The 15,357-nt window shown below is 41.6% G+C and overlaps 1 protein-coding gene and 1 long non-coding RNA gene across 3 annotated transcripts in view; one reads left to right on the top strand and one right to left on the bottom strand.

The window, feature by feature from the left end:
* PRKCD (protein kinase C delta) overlaps positions 1-12,652 on the top strand; it is a 65,548-nt gene extending 52,896 nt beyond the window's left edge. Inside the window, exons 7-18 of the mRNA XM_062610260.1 lie at positions 105-190; positions 552-681; positions 1,290-1,390; positions 2,520-2,616; positions 4,025-4,152; positions 4,821-4,994; positions 5,546-5,637; positions 7,169-7,231; positions 9,330-9,468; positions 10,278-10,466; positions 10,708-10,836; positions 12,096-12,652. Coding sequence (XP_062466244.1) covers positions 105-190; positions 552-681; positions 1,290-1,390; positions 2,520-2,616; positions 4,025-4,152; positions 4,821-4,994; positions 5,546-5,637; positions 7,169-7,231; positions 9,330-9,468; positions 10,278-10,466; positions 10,708-10,836; positions 12,096-12,254 — 1,487 coding nt within the window. The 3' untranslated portion in view covers positions 12,255-12,652. The remainder of the gene's footprint in view (positions 1-104; positions 191-551; positions 682-1,289; positions 1,391-2,519; positions 2,617-4,024; positions 4,153-4,820; positions 4,995-5,545; positions 5,638-7,168; positions 7,232-9,329; positions 9,469-10,277; positions 10,467-10,707; positions 10,837-12,095) is intronic.
* Positions 1,743-4,033, bottom strand: LOC134159392 (uncharacterized). Of its 2 annotated transcripts, none has more exons than XR_009963135.1 (2): positions 2,839-4,033; positions 1,743-1,893 (listed from the first exon to the last, which is right to left on the bottom strand). It is a non-coding gene; the product is annotated as an uncharacterized LOC134159392 (long non-coding RNA). The 2 variants fall into 2 exon arrangements; XR_009963134.1 differs by having other exon boundaries at positions 2,850-4,033.
* Positions 12,653-15,357: the final 2,705 nt, after the last annotated feature.

Below are 15,357 nucleotides of genomic sequence, written 5' to 3'. Positions count from 1 at the left end.
GGAAAGGAGTATGGTTTTCACATTACCCTATGAAATGCAAACATCTGTTCCCATGTATTTATTACCTGAAGGAATCTTTCTTTTTTCTTGTGCATGTCTTGAAGAATGCAATGCTGCTATTCATAAGAAATGTATTGATAAGATCATTGGGAGGTGTACTGGTACGGCGGCCAACAGCAGGGACACAATGGTAAGAGCTGGATCAATGTATTTAGAATATAATTAAAAACACAAGTAACAAAACCTTGTCCAGAAACAGCCAAGTCCATTTGGGAGGTGCTTGGCTGTACAACCTAAGGTGCTGTCTTCCCCTGAAGGTTGTATATAATGTGTAGAGGATGAAACTCTAAAGCAAGAAAAGAAGTTAAAAGCCCTGCAAGAAGGGGTTGGGTAGTAGTTGCTGGGCAGGTTCTGTTCCTGCTTGATGAAGGATGTTGAGGCCAGGGTATTCAAGATAAAGTTGTTGCAGCTTTGTAACATCCAAGCAGTTTTTTTGTGAGAAGCTGGTCCTGTTGTGGGGTAGGGTGCCTCACCCCTCTCCTTGTCCTCAGTTTCAAAAGGAACGTTTCAACATTGACATGCCTCATCGCTTCAGAGTTTACAACTACATGAGCCCTACCTTCTGCGACCACTGCGGCAGCCTGCTCTGGGGGCTGGTCAAACAAGGACTCAAATGTGAAGGTACAGAGAAGGAGGGAGGGTAGCTGGGACCTCTCCACGCTTTTCCAGTGTTCCACCCGCACTAGAGATGAGCTATTGCTACACACTCTGTGTTTCTGTTTGTGTTACATATAATGGGTTTTGTCTCATCCGTGTGTGGTGAAAAATGCTTTTATAGTAGAGAGGGACAAATTGGCACTTGGCTCATGTGACAGCTCAGCCAAGGTGAGCTGCTAATGGAGTCAAAACGTGCTGCGGAGGTGTAATTGTGTGTATAATCAAAATTACTACTTTGGGAATAGCTGAAATTTGGTGAGTCTGACTCAAGGTAGCACTTAAAAGCGTATTCAAAGTGTTGACTGTAAATAACACTTTTATAATTCTCCCACAAAAAGGCAAGGTGATCTTCATTGTAACAGATTTTGAGAACAAAGTAATGAAGGTTTTTTTCCTTTTGAACGATTTCTGTAGCCTTCAGTGATTTAAAGATTAAAATAACAATGATAGATCCCTGTCCAGTCTGGTCTTAAAACAAGGTTTCTGAACTACACAGAAAAGCTGCCCCTTTTGATATAACATCAGACAGTAGTTTCCCAATGCTTGTATAACTGACCTTACATTTCTTTTAGAATGTGGGATGAATGTGCACCATAAATGCCAGAAGAAGGTGGCAAACTTATGTGGAATAAACCAGAAGTTGCTAGCTGAAGCTTTAAATCAAGTTAGCCAGGTATGCTTTATTTCCATTCCTCAGGTAATTAATTGCTTTCAGAGCATTTGGGGGTCTTTATATCATCTTTTCCATACCACTGTTATGGGAAACAGAGTTTGGAAGGGAGGAAATGCAAACAGGGTTCTCTAATTTGACCCTTAAAGAGACTAACAGAGATCAGTAGCCTAAAGTTAAAACCGCAATGGGTATGAGTTCCTGAAATCCAACTCTGTTGTTTTGTGGTTTCAAAGGTTATTCTCCCACTTTCTGTTTAATGGTGTAAACAGTGGAATTATAACATTGAAGTCTGTTCTTCTGTGCTTCAACTTTAGAATTTCACTTGAATGCTAAGATTAAATGAGGAGAAATATACCATATATTCTCAATTTTTATTAATCTGGTGTATAGACACAGAAAACTGGAATTAACACTGGCCCCATAGTTTACATTGTTCATCTCCTGCTGCAGCACGACTGTCTCTTGTGGTCAGCTTCTGACTTGCAAATAAAGATCCGAAAGCTCTGAAATAAAACAGGAAAAGAAATATATCGCAAAATCCAACAGCATTTCCTCTGAGCTGAGTGTTCTGAAGCTTTCACAGCATATTGACTTTGAAAGCAGTGAGAGCTCTTCCACCAGCTCTTTTATGGCGCAGAAGGGTTTGATCTTTTAATTACTAAATTTTGATCTCTGGGATCTTCCATACATAAAATTTGCTTCTGTGTGCTAAGACAGATGTCACACGCAGCTATGACTTAAGCAGGTCCAGTATGAGAGCAATTCCCATCTCCTCTTCAACATGAACTTAATGTCAAGGGGACATTTTCCCACAGTTTAAATTCTCCCCCCCCGTGGATTCAGACCATTATATCTCTAATGATTTTGCAAAGAACAGTACAACACAGACTCTTCAGGATTTCAGTGACTTACTTTCTTGCAGGGAAGTAAAGCAAGTGGCTGATCTGAAGCTGTAAAGAATGTGGCTAAATAGTTTATGAACCAGATTTCTTGAGAAACTTATGTCCTAGGAATTAATAATTAAAACTAAAAGTTTATAGTGCCATCATGTTACATTTAATGGCAGTTGCTATAAGTGTTTCTGAAGTAATAGTGCAAATGTAATTTCAAGTGTTTGCCTTCTCCTCAGAAATACACACGAAGGTCTGATTCTGGATCTGTAGAAAGTGTTGGTATTTATCAAGATTTTGATAAGAAATCCAGAGCACCAGGAGGAGATGCAACAGGTGAGAAAAACTGCACTGTTTTAATTTAGCAGTTAAACTACCAGACTGCACAAGCTAACAATTTAAGTTGTTATTCATCCTTGCATTGCAATAGACAATTATTTTTTTTAATAAGCACTGTTGAAAAATATTAAATCATATATTTACTTTCTCATAGCCACACAAAATGCTTACTTAACTATTGATAAATACCTGTAGTTTTTGGTCCATGAGCATACTCACCTTTATCCAACATGCTTGCTTCATTTGTGGCAATGCAGTTCCCCATGATGGAACTGGAGGATGCTTCCCTCCCTCTGGGCCTGAAATGTCATGCATGTTGTTAATTGTATTGGTTTGTTCATAAACCATTAGAAACCAACCACAAGTGCTGTCTGTTTCAGGATTTTAGTCAAAATACTGCTTGGAGTAGTTTAAGTAGTGCCTGGGATCCTGTCTCTGCAGGTTCAGAGTAAGGTGTGGGGGTTTTGGGTTGTTTTCAGATTTTTTTACTATCACCAAAGAGTTCTAGCATTGTATAAGCCTTATTTTCATAACTGCTAACCTAACATAATTTATGCAAATATAAATGTAACAGTCAAAGTAACTTTTTACCAGATGGAAATCACCAGGCTCAGTAAGAGATAACGGGTGCTTTTGTAGTGGTACAGGATTTCATCCATTTATTGCACCAGTTCTGTTCAAATGCCCAGTAAGAAATTTATTTTGATATTACTTCTTCCAGTTTGCCAGAACAGAGGAAAAAAAAAACCACAACCAACCTCTTGCCAAGGTGTTTTGGTTTAGTACTAAGTCAGGGTGCAGCCACTGTTATTCCTCCCTGGGTTATCGCAGATGCTGGGCAGCTTATGGGGTGTACATGGTATCACCTCATGATTATCATCAGGGTCATCTTAGTGACCCAGCAGATCAATGCAGTGGAGGTCAAAATAAAATACAGTTATTAGTTTTAGGATATAATCAGGATTAACCTGTATGATCATGCTGCTTAGCCAGCACTGGGCAGAAATCAGATCTTTTCATGGCCAATCTGCTTAGACAGACAAATATCCCATTCTGCTAACAGAATATAAATAATTTGCTTACAAGAAGTTCTTGTAAAGTATCTTTTTCTCCAAAGTATGCTGTGTCTTAGTCATAGTGCCTTTGGTTTTTATAATGCTGAAATACTGCTTAAAGCAAGCCTGAGGAACAGTCACAGAGTCAGTTCAAATCCAAGTATCAAGTGTGCTCAAATGATTTAAACTTTGTGACAAACAACAGGAGCTGACCCTTCTGTTCAGATTCACCAGTATTCCAGCACCAGATGCACTGAAATACATGTCAATACTTAGTTCTTACCAGGGGATCTGAGTCACACAGTATTGCTGCATATATTGAACTTTAAACTCCCTGTTTCAACCGGCAGATAGCGAGTACGATAAACTCTGGGAGGGAAGCACAGCCAAGACAGCATCACGAATTGCAAGAAGGAGAAAATTCAACATAGACAGCTTTGTCTTCCATAAAGTACTAGGGAAAGGAAGTTTTGGAAAGGTATGTGACAAACTTACAGCCCTTACGGCGAGAACCTTGCTTGGTTTCTGCAATATGGCAGGCTCTTTCCATTAACCAGACAGGTCTTAGAGCTGCTTGTGTAGATGATCTTTAAACAGAACTGAATGTCTTTTGTCAAAGACACAAGAAATTCCTTACCCGAGTGTTGTCTAAACCCAAAAGTGATTCATAATGCACAATAGTTTTTCAGTTGTTTAGTATTAAGGTAGAGGAATTGCCCTTTGTGCACCACAGTGCAAAAAATTATTTTATATTCATACACACTGTGTAGAAACAGCCTTGTGATGCTCGGGTGCAGTGGCAGGGGGAGGTGGGAGAGAGCAGCGTGACCTCCCCAGAGTCCATCTACTGTTGTCTATGAAACTGCAGCTCTAATGAAGGAACAGGCTTTACATGTTTTCTGTTTATACATTCACTAAGACACCAACAGAAAAAGTGCCCTGGAAGCTGCTGTGCTAGTGCTACACAGCCCTTGAACTCCACCTCCTCATCTCTATACCCAGCATCTCACTCATTTTTCCCATTTAAATGTTTTTTTAATTGTTACTTCACCTGCTACAAACACCTTTGACTTTCCCTTATTGATATCATCAGCAACAGCGTTTCCTGCGTGTGCTGTAATCTCATCTTGGGTTTTTCTGTTGTAGGTTCTGCTCGCTGAGCTGAAAGGGAAGAATGAATTTTTTGCTATCAAAGCTCTGAAAAAAGATGTGGTGCTAATTGATGATGATGTGGAATGTACCATGGTGGAAAAGCGGGTCCTGGCACTTGCATGGGAAAATCCATTTCTCACCCATCTCTACTGCACTTTTCAGACAAAGGTAAGGAAAAACCCAGTGGTGACAGCAACACAACAGATTTAGCCTTGTAATGGATGCTGTCACCAGCAGTCAAGCGAGAGTGACTTAGTGATGTGAGAATTAAATTTCCTTTTCTTGTGCTCTGTACAGTAGTTCAGAAACCTTGTGGAAATATGAGCATGACCCCCACATGCATTGATGAGAACAGAGTAAGATCAGAAAAACATCTGTGCAATTTAGAATAAGAGGCAATTTAACTTAAATCCTTCATCTGAGCTTTTCCCTCGGTGAGGGGAAGAAAAGATGCCTGTCACATGTAGAAGTCAGTAAGTCTATTTAAGTGTCTGTTAAATCTAGAACTGCACAGAATACAGGATCAGCTGTCTAGTTTTACAAGACAAGACCAGGCTACTCAACTCTATAGGAGACTCTTGCTCTCTATAGGGTGCATGAAATAAATACCTCTGGAGGGGAGCAAAGTGGCAGCTTGGTCCCCAGAACACACATCTCTACTTCATACATGACTGCAATACAACCAGTAATTTTTCCATTCTCTGGTTATTTGCAAACAGGATCATCTGTTCTTTGTTATGGAGTTCCTGAATGGGGGAGACCTGATGTTCCACATACAAGACAAGGGGCGTTTTGATCTCTACAGAGCAACGTAAGACCATAACCTTTAATTCCCTAGCTCCTTGAATGATGTTAGTCTCTGTTTTTACTGCTTCTAGTTCTGCACCACCTACCTGCCCTGAAGTTTCAGTGGCTGATCATTGAAAAGGTATTTCTAAGCACTTGTTTAATACAGTGAAGAAACTCACTTGATGACATGTAGAGTTTCTTAGTTTACATGCAGTGTGATATTTTACTTTATGGGATGTTTGTTCCTAGAGATGCTAACTAAACTGCAACATGAGCCAGCAACAAAAAACAAAAGGGACAGTTTCAGCATCCTTTAGGAAAGAAAAAGGCTAGAAAAAGCACAGGAGAAAGACAAACATCACGTTTATATTACTTAGTAGTATTGCTAACTTGATGTGACAGTACAGAGGGGTAACCTGTACGTCCCACAGGATACTAGTAACATGGGTAGGCACTTTTTCAGCAAGTGCAGTTGTGTCAGCTACCTATGGCTTCAAGTTCACTGGAGCTGAAGATTCAAAAGATGCAAAACCACTGTACTGTTGTTACTTTTTCTATGACTTTTTTTTGTTTAGGTCAGTTTCTAGCGCTCTCATCCGAAAGCATGAGGGTTTTAATTGTATCACTGAATGGGTGCATGCAAGACCTTAAAAGTAACAGTGCAGGGTACCAGTACCCACCAGTGCTGTCGTATAGGCAGACTGAAAATAACTTCTGTTAGTGTGCCCTCTGCTAAGGAACACTGACAAGATGGGATCAGATCGGGCATCTGGCATAAACAGTGGCTGGGTAGCAGCCAGCTTTACAGGTCAGGGCAAGCTCCCTTCCCACCCTCCCCGGGTGGGATATCTGATAAAGCCCTGCAGTTTACCTGCATTCCAGCAATCATCTGTGCATCTGGCAGCCTCTGCAGCTGTTCCTGAAGTTTGGGGTCAGCATTCATTCTGCTGTACAGAAATAGAAATAGTTTTGTATTTGTTCAATTAAGAAAAACCCCAAACTTCTAATTCATTCTGGGGGAAGCATGCTTTTAGCATTTTCCTTCATATCCTCTGGATTATCACCTCATTTTCTGAGGAGAATGCCTCTGAAGCAATCCTATTTTCAGTCTGTCTGCTGCAAGGGGGCAGAGGGAGATGACTGAGGTCTGTTTCCACCCTAGCCATTAGTGCCCAGTCCTTCCTAAAGCAATCCTCAGTACTGAGCTCCCAGTAGCTGTCTTTCAAAAGGCATGTGCATATCACTAAAAAAACATACAAAGACTATTAAAGAGTAGAACAGGGAGAGTGTTCCCTAATGGAAGTGGAAGGAAGCATTAAGGCAAGTTGCTCTCGTGTCCCCCTCTACTGTTTGGTATCAGATACTACAGATCTGTGCTGAGGGGATTAACTTGCAGATAGCAGCATCCAGCTATCCAAGTACAGGTATACAGTATTTAAAAGCATACAGTAGTTCTCACTCCATGAAGAGCTACTTACAGCAGCTCTTCTGGCAGCTGCATTGACTGTGTTTAATTGAGCAAGACAGATTAAAAGATGTTTTGGTCTTTTCAGGTTTTACGGATCCGAAATTTTATGTGGGCTACAGTTTCTTCACAGCAAAGGCATTATTTACAGGTGAGTACTGACTGTGAATTGTCTTAGGACTTCATGCATCTTTGAATTACTGATTGATGTAACAAGTGAAAGCTGCCTGTCAGATATCTGATGCAATTCCAAGGGCATTAACATGCCTGAGACAAATCTGTATCTCTGTGTCTTTTCCTTGGCAACTAGAATGATGGCCTGTTATTTATGTTACACAAAAGCCCTTTTGTTTCAGTTATTTTTAAACACTGCTTTCAAATCATGAGTCTATTTAGTTTGGAGGCAAGGGAGAGGGTCCTTGAGGCTATCCATTCCTGCTGCCTTGTGAAAACCTTGTGGTTGTCTGGAACCACAATATTAATGTTTCTGCCTCACCAGGTTGAAACATCAGGAGCCAGATCCTGATCAACTGCTTCTTGCTGTAAATACCTGCACTACAAAAGATCAGAAGTTTATTTTCATGTAGTTTTTCTCTCAGTTTCCTTTCTCTCAGCCTTTTCACCCCACCCCAGCTTCAGAGCACCATTTAGTGACTATTTCCTCAGGTAGCTCTTACCTCTGTTACAAACAGGTTCAAAGAACTGGCTGCGTGCTTCTCAGCATGTTACACAAGGCCTGAGGTAAAGGTGCCCCAGAACCTCTGGTATTGTCCATAGAAACAGGAAACATCTGTTGGAGCATCATCCTTTAAAGCAATTTTCTGAAGTTAGAGACTACTAAAAAAGGTTTTTTTTGTAAGGAGGATGAACATTACAGGAATCCTCCTTGGTGAGGAAAGACTGTTCTTACAAGCCTGTCTGCCCATCAGAGAAGGCAGCTGTAACCCAGGGAGGTGCTTCATGTACCCAGCTGTATTCCCACTGCCTCCTGCAGGTTCTTTTACAGGAAAGGATCGAACTCCAGGATATGTTGTCAGCAGCACAAAACCCTTCCATCCCAGCTTTTCTAGAGCATTTTTAGGCTTGTGGTTAAATTTCCTATATTAAAATTAGAATGTTCCTGGGGGAAATTTTGTAGCATGAAATATTTTCAGAGAAAATACTGTTTTCCTCACGACACCAGCAAAACCAAAGGTACTTGTACTCTTTTTCCCCTCTGTCTCAGGCAGGATGTTTGGCAGTATAATCACAGAACCTGACTTGGAGCAGTTTTAGGCAGGTGTTGCATGTAAGTGCACATTCATGCAGGTCATTTTAGAACTGTAGCTAGGGAAGTGCACTGCCCTAAGTTACCATGAGTCTTCCCCATCTCAAATATATTCAATTTACTCAGGTGAACAGCAGCTGATGTCCAAACATGGAAGGAGTTATGGTGCGTTGCATTAGATCAGGGACTGTTGGTTCGAGCTCCAGCTCACCGTCTGAGCAGTGTAAGTAGCCAATACTGGGAACTTCAGTGAGCAAGGAGAAAAGACAGCCCTGTTCTCATGTAAAATGATCTGCTCTATTCAAGTCTTTCTTGGTAAGCAGAAGGGCTGTTCAGTTTCTCTTCAGCCTGCCCTCCTTGGTATGTGCTTTTGTAGCCAGATGGACAAAAAACTGTATCAGAGTCAAAGGGAGGGAATGTAGCTTTTGGAAACTGCTGTGAAAAGCTCTTTCTTGATTGAACAGTGTTATTCTGTAAAGAGACATGAATAGGACATTTCACACACCACGGCCACAACACATGAAGCCCCTTGTGCTGCAAGGAGGAACAAGTCACAGGTAGCATTAACAGCTGAGCAACCTTCAAACAGTCACACTCCTGCCAAAGGCCCTAAAAATCCAACAATCCTTGTTTTGAGCTGTGGAGCTGGTGCAGCGCTGCCCTCTCAACTGGTGGGGCATTAACTCACCTACTTCCAGAGGCAACAGGAGCACATGGTGTGCTTCTGAATCTGAAAGCAAATACTGAGGATTGTAAGGTTACCTGCTATACGTACACCTCTTATTTATCCTGACAAGAGATTCTTCCCTTCTCCCTACCACCTTCAAAGTACAAAAGTACTGGTTTGTACATGTTGTGTTCATGGATGCTCATTTTCTTGAAAAGCTTCTTTGTATGATGGATGGGAGGTGTTTATCAGTTAAGAAACTGCATGCATCAGAATACAAAAATTGCTCACTTGTTCTTAAAACCCTTTTTGCAGAGACCTAAAACTGGACAATGTGATGCTTGATAAAGAAGGCCACATCAAAATAGCCGATTTTGGGATGTGCAAAGAAAATGTTGTTGGTGATCATAAGGCCAGTACTTTCTGTGGGACCCCAGACTACATTGCTCCAGAGGTCAGTATATCACTGCCAGAATGGAATAATGCACTGATGGGATTCTCTCTTTGTAGACCAATAGTTCATAAATGTAAAAGTCTAATTAGCACACAGAAAGAAAAAAAAAAAAACATTAAATCTGGGTTCTCTGTAGAAGGTACCAAAGGTTTGTAAATATTCTGTAACTGCAAGTTTAAAGAAAGATAGGTTTGGAATGTTAAAATGTTCAGGTTTTAAGTAGCTGGTTTTCCCTTATGCCTTTATAGCTATCGTATGCACAAGGGCTCCCCCAAAATGAATCTACCTGCACTACAGATGGTGAACAGACTTGTGCCTATGCACACAACCAAACTCCAATATTAAACCAGCTTCTAAGGGGAATATCACCAAGTTAATTTCTCCATGTTAGTTATAGCTGGGGGTTTTGATCTAATTTGCAAAGTAGTCCCAATACGGTAGTTAGCTTTTAACGCTATAAATTATGTCAAAGTCTGTTTGGTAACAACCTACTTTTCATTACTACTTGCTTCTCCATTAATCTTGTAAAGAAACTAGAGATGTTTTCCAAGTATGCAGTTATTTAATGGAGAAAATTTCTGCATGAGAGCAGACCTGTCCCCTGAGCTGTCCACATCTGCACAAACAGCAGCCAAGGATAATACTACAGATGTGCATCAGTGTCAACAATTTGTCTAATTGCTGGGTTTCCCCCTCCCCCTGAAATACCCCAGTTTCTAAAGACTCTCTTAAAAGCCCCTTTCTGGCTATTTTTTATATATATCACTGCCTTTTACTAATTACTTGTGTTTCTTCCTCTGTGGAACAAGATCCTGCAGGGTTTGAGGTACACATTCTCCGTGGACTGGTGGTCATTTGGGGTCCTGCTGTATGAGATGCTTATTGGGCAATCCCCTTTCCATGGGGATGATGAAGATGAACTGTTTGAGTCCATCCGAGTGGACACCCCTCATTACCCACGCTGGATTACCAAGGAATCAAAAGATCTATTAGAAAAGGTAGGACTGATTATCAGCGAGTGGTAACAGTGCTGTGTGTGTCCAGGAAGGGACAAATGCAGGCTTTTAAAAGGAGCTGTTTATCAGCAAGCAAATTACTTTTACAAAGGGAAGATCAATTGCTAGTGCTCTGTTTACTGTGAGCAGCTTTTGCTCTTTTAGCAGTACAACTATTATTCTTCCATTGCCACCTACCTCTTGAGCAGGAACACGAGGCTTCACCTGGTATCTTCTCTTGCAGCTGTTTGAAAGGGATCCAACGAGACGACTTGGGGTCACTGGGAACATCAGAGACCATCCTTTCTTCAAAACAATCAACTGGGCAGCGCTAGAGAAGAGGGAGGTGGACCCACCTTTCAGGCCAAAAGTGGTACGTGGTGGGGTTCTTTGTTCCGCAGCAGTATCCCAAATGCCATGCATGGGTTAAGGGATGATTTCTCTAACTTGCTTAACCTATCCTATTGCAGTTTTCGCCTCACATTTTATCAGAGGTGGTTAAGTATCTCAAACCACACTGGTTTTGGATGGTTGGGTTACAAAACGGTGCACTCTATTTCTCTGTTTGCCCTGAAATCTTCCTACTAAGACTGTCTTCCCTCAAGGAGCGTCTTTACTGATATAATTTCTTCAGGAAAATCAGCTAATAGCTCCAATATCCATTCTCCTCAGTGTTAGAAGTGTAGGTAGTTTTTGCATTTTTCTCTGCTGTGATGCCACACAGAAGGACCAGTAACATGAGGTGGTAACTGCCTGCAGCTATTCTGTACAAGTATTAATTCTGTGCTGTTTCTAACTCATCCAAGAGTCTCCAAATGGGCAAAACACATTCTTTGTGCTGAACCTGGAAGTGCTTGTAATTTACACGACTAATGAATGTTACCTGAGAACACATTTTGAGAGCAGACTGTGTGTTACTCGTAGTCTGCATCACCACAGGATGCTGCTGCTTCGTCTTACCTGGCTAAAAATCCTAACCAGTTTCCCTCCAACCTGTTACTGGTACAGGTAGAATGTTACACAGTGTCTTTAAAACGTACTTACACACAGTGGAGGATTGCTGTCCCATAGGGCTTCATGTGGCATATTCCCATAGGAACTCTGGAAACATATGGATACCACAACCAGTAACCCCTGGAGGGAGGTTCAGAGTGTAAAATATGGTCTTTAGCAACATGAACTGTAATAAAACATGCACAGATGTTTTTATCTGGACACAGGCAGCTGCCGTGGGGCATCACTTCTGTTCTCTGAACAAGTGCAGAGGAAATGCATTGGGAAATTTAAGAATGGGGTTAGTGGCGAGGAACATTGGGCTTGCATTTAACTGCTGCATTGCTTTTGTCAATAAAGAAAGAATCTTCAGGTTATTATCACAAATCCAGGTGGTTCTTCCCCAAACTGACCTGCTGCCATTTATTTATTTCCAACTCATAATCACCAATGGCCCAGCTGCAGCCTTACAGTGGTGTTATAACAGGCAAAAAGGAGACTTTTTTTTTCCATTAAGGCAGGGAGGAAAGAGGGGGGAACTCAAGAAATAACTTCCAGCCCTTTCTTTTTTAAGCAGTTTGTTCTGGGAGGAGATTCAAAGTTTGTCTCAAACTTACCTGTCTTCCCTCTGTTTAACAGAAGTCAGCGAGCGACTACACCAACTTTGACAGAGAATTTCTGAGTGAGAAGCCAAAACTGTCTTACAGTGACAAAAGCCTGATCGAGTCCATGGATCAGTCTGCATTTGATGGATTCTCTTTTATTAACCCTAAATTTGAACAGATCTTGGACAAATAAGTCTCTGAACAGTCGGACTCTAAACCAGATTTGAAGGTTATAAACCGAAGACTCCCAAGTGCTCGGTGTTGTGCACTCCAACAATGTTGTCCATACTTCAGAATAATACACAGCTGTGTGATTAACTATGTCCAGCTCCTGATTTATTGGCAGTGTTCCTTTATGCATGGTTGGGTTTAAGGTATGTGAATCATGTGCATTATTTTCTCCATTTGGGGAAAATGTAAATTGTGTTTGGTACTTGAATGTAGTTATGTTATATATAATATATATGCTGTATATTTTGCTCGAGAGAAGACACTGGGGAACAGAAGATGTCTTTTTAAAAAGTGTTTTGAGCCCTCAGTTCTTTTATTTGTCTTCAATTAAAAGAAAGTTACATCAAACTTTCATTCAAACATGGTTTTATGGTATTTGTTTCTTTCTAGAAATACAGAATTAAACTCCAGTTGTCTTTAAATTACAGTAAAAAGTAGTAATTTGCAAGCCCTGATCACATATAAAAGTAACACAGACACTGAAAATGGCGTGGGAACAGCTCGGTGCCACCCCTCCCGTTTGTAAAGCCTGTCTCACTGAGAGCAGTCAGTGCGTGGAGTCAGGATTCACTGATCATGCAACACCTTTAAGGCAGCATAAGCTTGAGTATCCCACAGCAGGCAGAGCACGCTGCCTGTGAACATGTTGAATGTTCCTCCTGTTAACAGGAACATGCCCTGTGATCACAGCATCTTACCAGGAGAAGACTGTCAGGTGATGACCTTGTGCTGCCACTTCCCAAGTCTGACAGAGAGAACTGCTGAACTGCCAAGCACAGAATCTTCGTTCCAGCCCTGTTTGCCTCTTTCTAGCACAGCAGCTGTGGCTCCCTCCACTAGCTGTAAAAAAGGCACAGAACTACATCCTGCTTCATCACAGTATCTACGTGTGAATTTTGATTTTTAATCATTAATAAGAAAGAAAAACTAATGAATTACTGCAGAACGCATCTTGCAGTCAGCTCCTAAAATCGAGGATGGAGCAAGGTCCCTTGCTTCTCAACACCGTTCTCAACTTACTCCTCAATTACTAAATCTGTTACTTAAATTATTTGTCAGAGTAAAGCAAGCAATGGGATAAGTGAACTTCATTCTTACTGCTTATGTGTAAGCTCTCTTAACCAGGCTCCAGTTCCTTCCTCCACAGCTGTGGAAAGCTGCTGACCTGCAGGAACACTCACCTGGCACTTCAGCTGCCACAAAGGAACATGGAAAGAAACCCACATCAGCACTTGTCACAGCATTTGATCTTTATTACTTGGATCAAAGGTCAAATGATTACATTTGTCTGAAAGGTTACGACGAAGGCCAACAACTTAAGAAAAGACAGTTCAGTCCTGTTTGAAAGGACTGCATCTGAGCTAGCAAGGGCATTAACAGTCAGAAGGCAGTAAAATAAACACGGGTACAAATACACAAAGTCAGGACAAGGGGTTTCTCCTCCTCTGTCAGGAGGGGGATGTACTCTGCTTTGAGACAGTGACAGTAGTCTCCAGTTCCTACCAGTGCCTCTCCAAAAAGGTGGTTATGGCCCAGGGAGATCCACCATTCACTTCCAACCTACATTCATTGTCTACACTTGCTCCTGCCAGCTAGAAAGGGTCAGATGCAGCCAGGGCTTTAACACCTTCCTAATGTACAACAGACAACGTCATTAATCTTTTTTTCCTCTTCAAGTATCAGCACAACAGTTTATTTACACTTGTACACAATTCTTTTTTACTGAACACCCAGTTTAGTAAAACATTCATCACAGTATATTCAAAAGCAGGCTATGAAAATACCTACCATACATAAAACATTTAGCCTCAAGGAATTTTACAGCACCTCGGAGTTGAGAGAAGTAAAAACAAAGACAGGGAAAGGGGAGACACCTCAAGCCGTGCTTGCCAGTGAGAAGAAGCGGGCCATGGCCTCAGCTCTCATTAGGGGAAACCTTTTCCTCCCACTGCATCTCTTCAACCAGGTCCCAGCTCAAGGAAGTGGCCCCCCAGGCTGCAGGTAAAACCCACATTGCCGAGACAGCTCCTGGGCTCTGCCCTCTGTAACTACAGATAAACTCTGACTTTCTCAATTCAACAACTGTTTAACAGCTCCTGGCCACGGCTGGACAGTGAAGGTCTGGGGGAGTGCAAGGGCTGTGTGGAGCACAGCAGAACGCACCTCAAATCAGGAAGGGGAATGCTATACTTCTGCCTCATTAACTACACATCAATAAATTAACTTCTCCAAGCATCACTGTGGTCTCTCTCCTCACTCAATAACAGACACAGCTGAACTAATGATGATCTGCAAAGGGATCGCACACTCAAAGCTTTAGACGGCAGCGCTCGAAGCAAGGGCTCCTGGTTGTTCTGTACCCTACACCTTCCTCTTCTGCAACAGAGCCCAGCGATGCAGCATGGCTTACTTCCAGAGCTGAATACATTGCTGAATTGAGCTTATTAAAGTAAAATCACAACAGCAGCACGTTACTTTATAAACCCTGCACAAACAAAAGACCCCTTAGCCCTTGCCTGCAACACTACATTACCAGGGCCCGCTGTTTCACACAGAATCAAGCAAAAGAAACAGCCAAACCCCAACAAGATTCATGGCGAAAGCTCAGGTAATTGAAGAGAAGTCCTCACTAAAAACACAGTCCAACTACCAAAGAACAAATCTCGATTCAGAACTAAGAGCCAGCAGTGGTGCTGGCAGCTCCCTTGTCTGTAACACGCGTACAAAATACACCTTGACAGACACAGGAAATCCCATTTTTAGCACTGGAGCTTCACAGGGTATAAAAGAGCAGCAGAGAACTGGGATGACAGAAGCAGCCTAAAAGCAACATTTAAAAGCCCAAGGGAGGTGTGCCACGTTAAAAGTACTGTCAGGATTTACCTGGTGCTTTTCTTGCATGAGCTGTTAGAATGGTTAAACTCCACCTAACTTTTTGTACTGTTTCCTGCCGTACATAATAAACGTGGCTATAAAAGAGAAACACAGACTTTTATGTTGAATTTGATTCCAAAAATGGCCTAAAATAACGTAAAAAATCACAGCACTGATACAGGCAGCAGCTT

This window comes from Pezoporus occidentalis, unplaced genomic scaffold (assembly GCF_034315485.1).
Source record: "Pezoporus occidentalis ecotype Australia unplaced genomic scaffold, CSIRO_AGI_Poc_V1 ctg145, whole genome shotgun sequence".
NCBI classification, from domain to species: domain Eukaryota; kingdom Metazoa; phylum Chordata; class Aves; order Psittaciformes; family Psittacidae; genus Pezoporus; species Pezoporus occidentalis.
The sequence above is the reverse complement of the archived record's forward strand: the minus strand, read 5'-3'. Positions and strand labels throughout refer to the sequence as shown.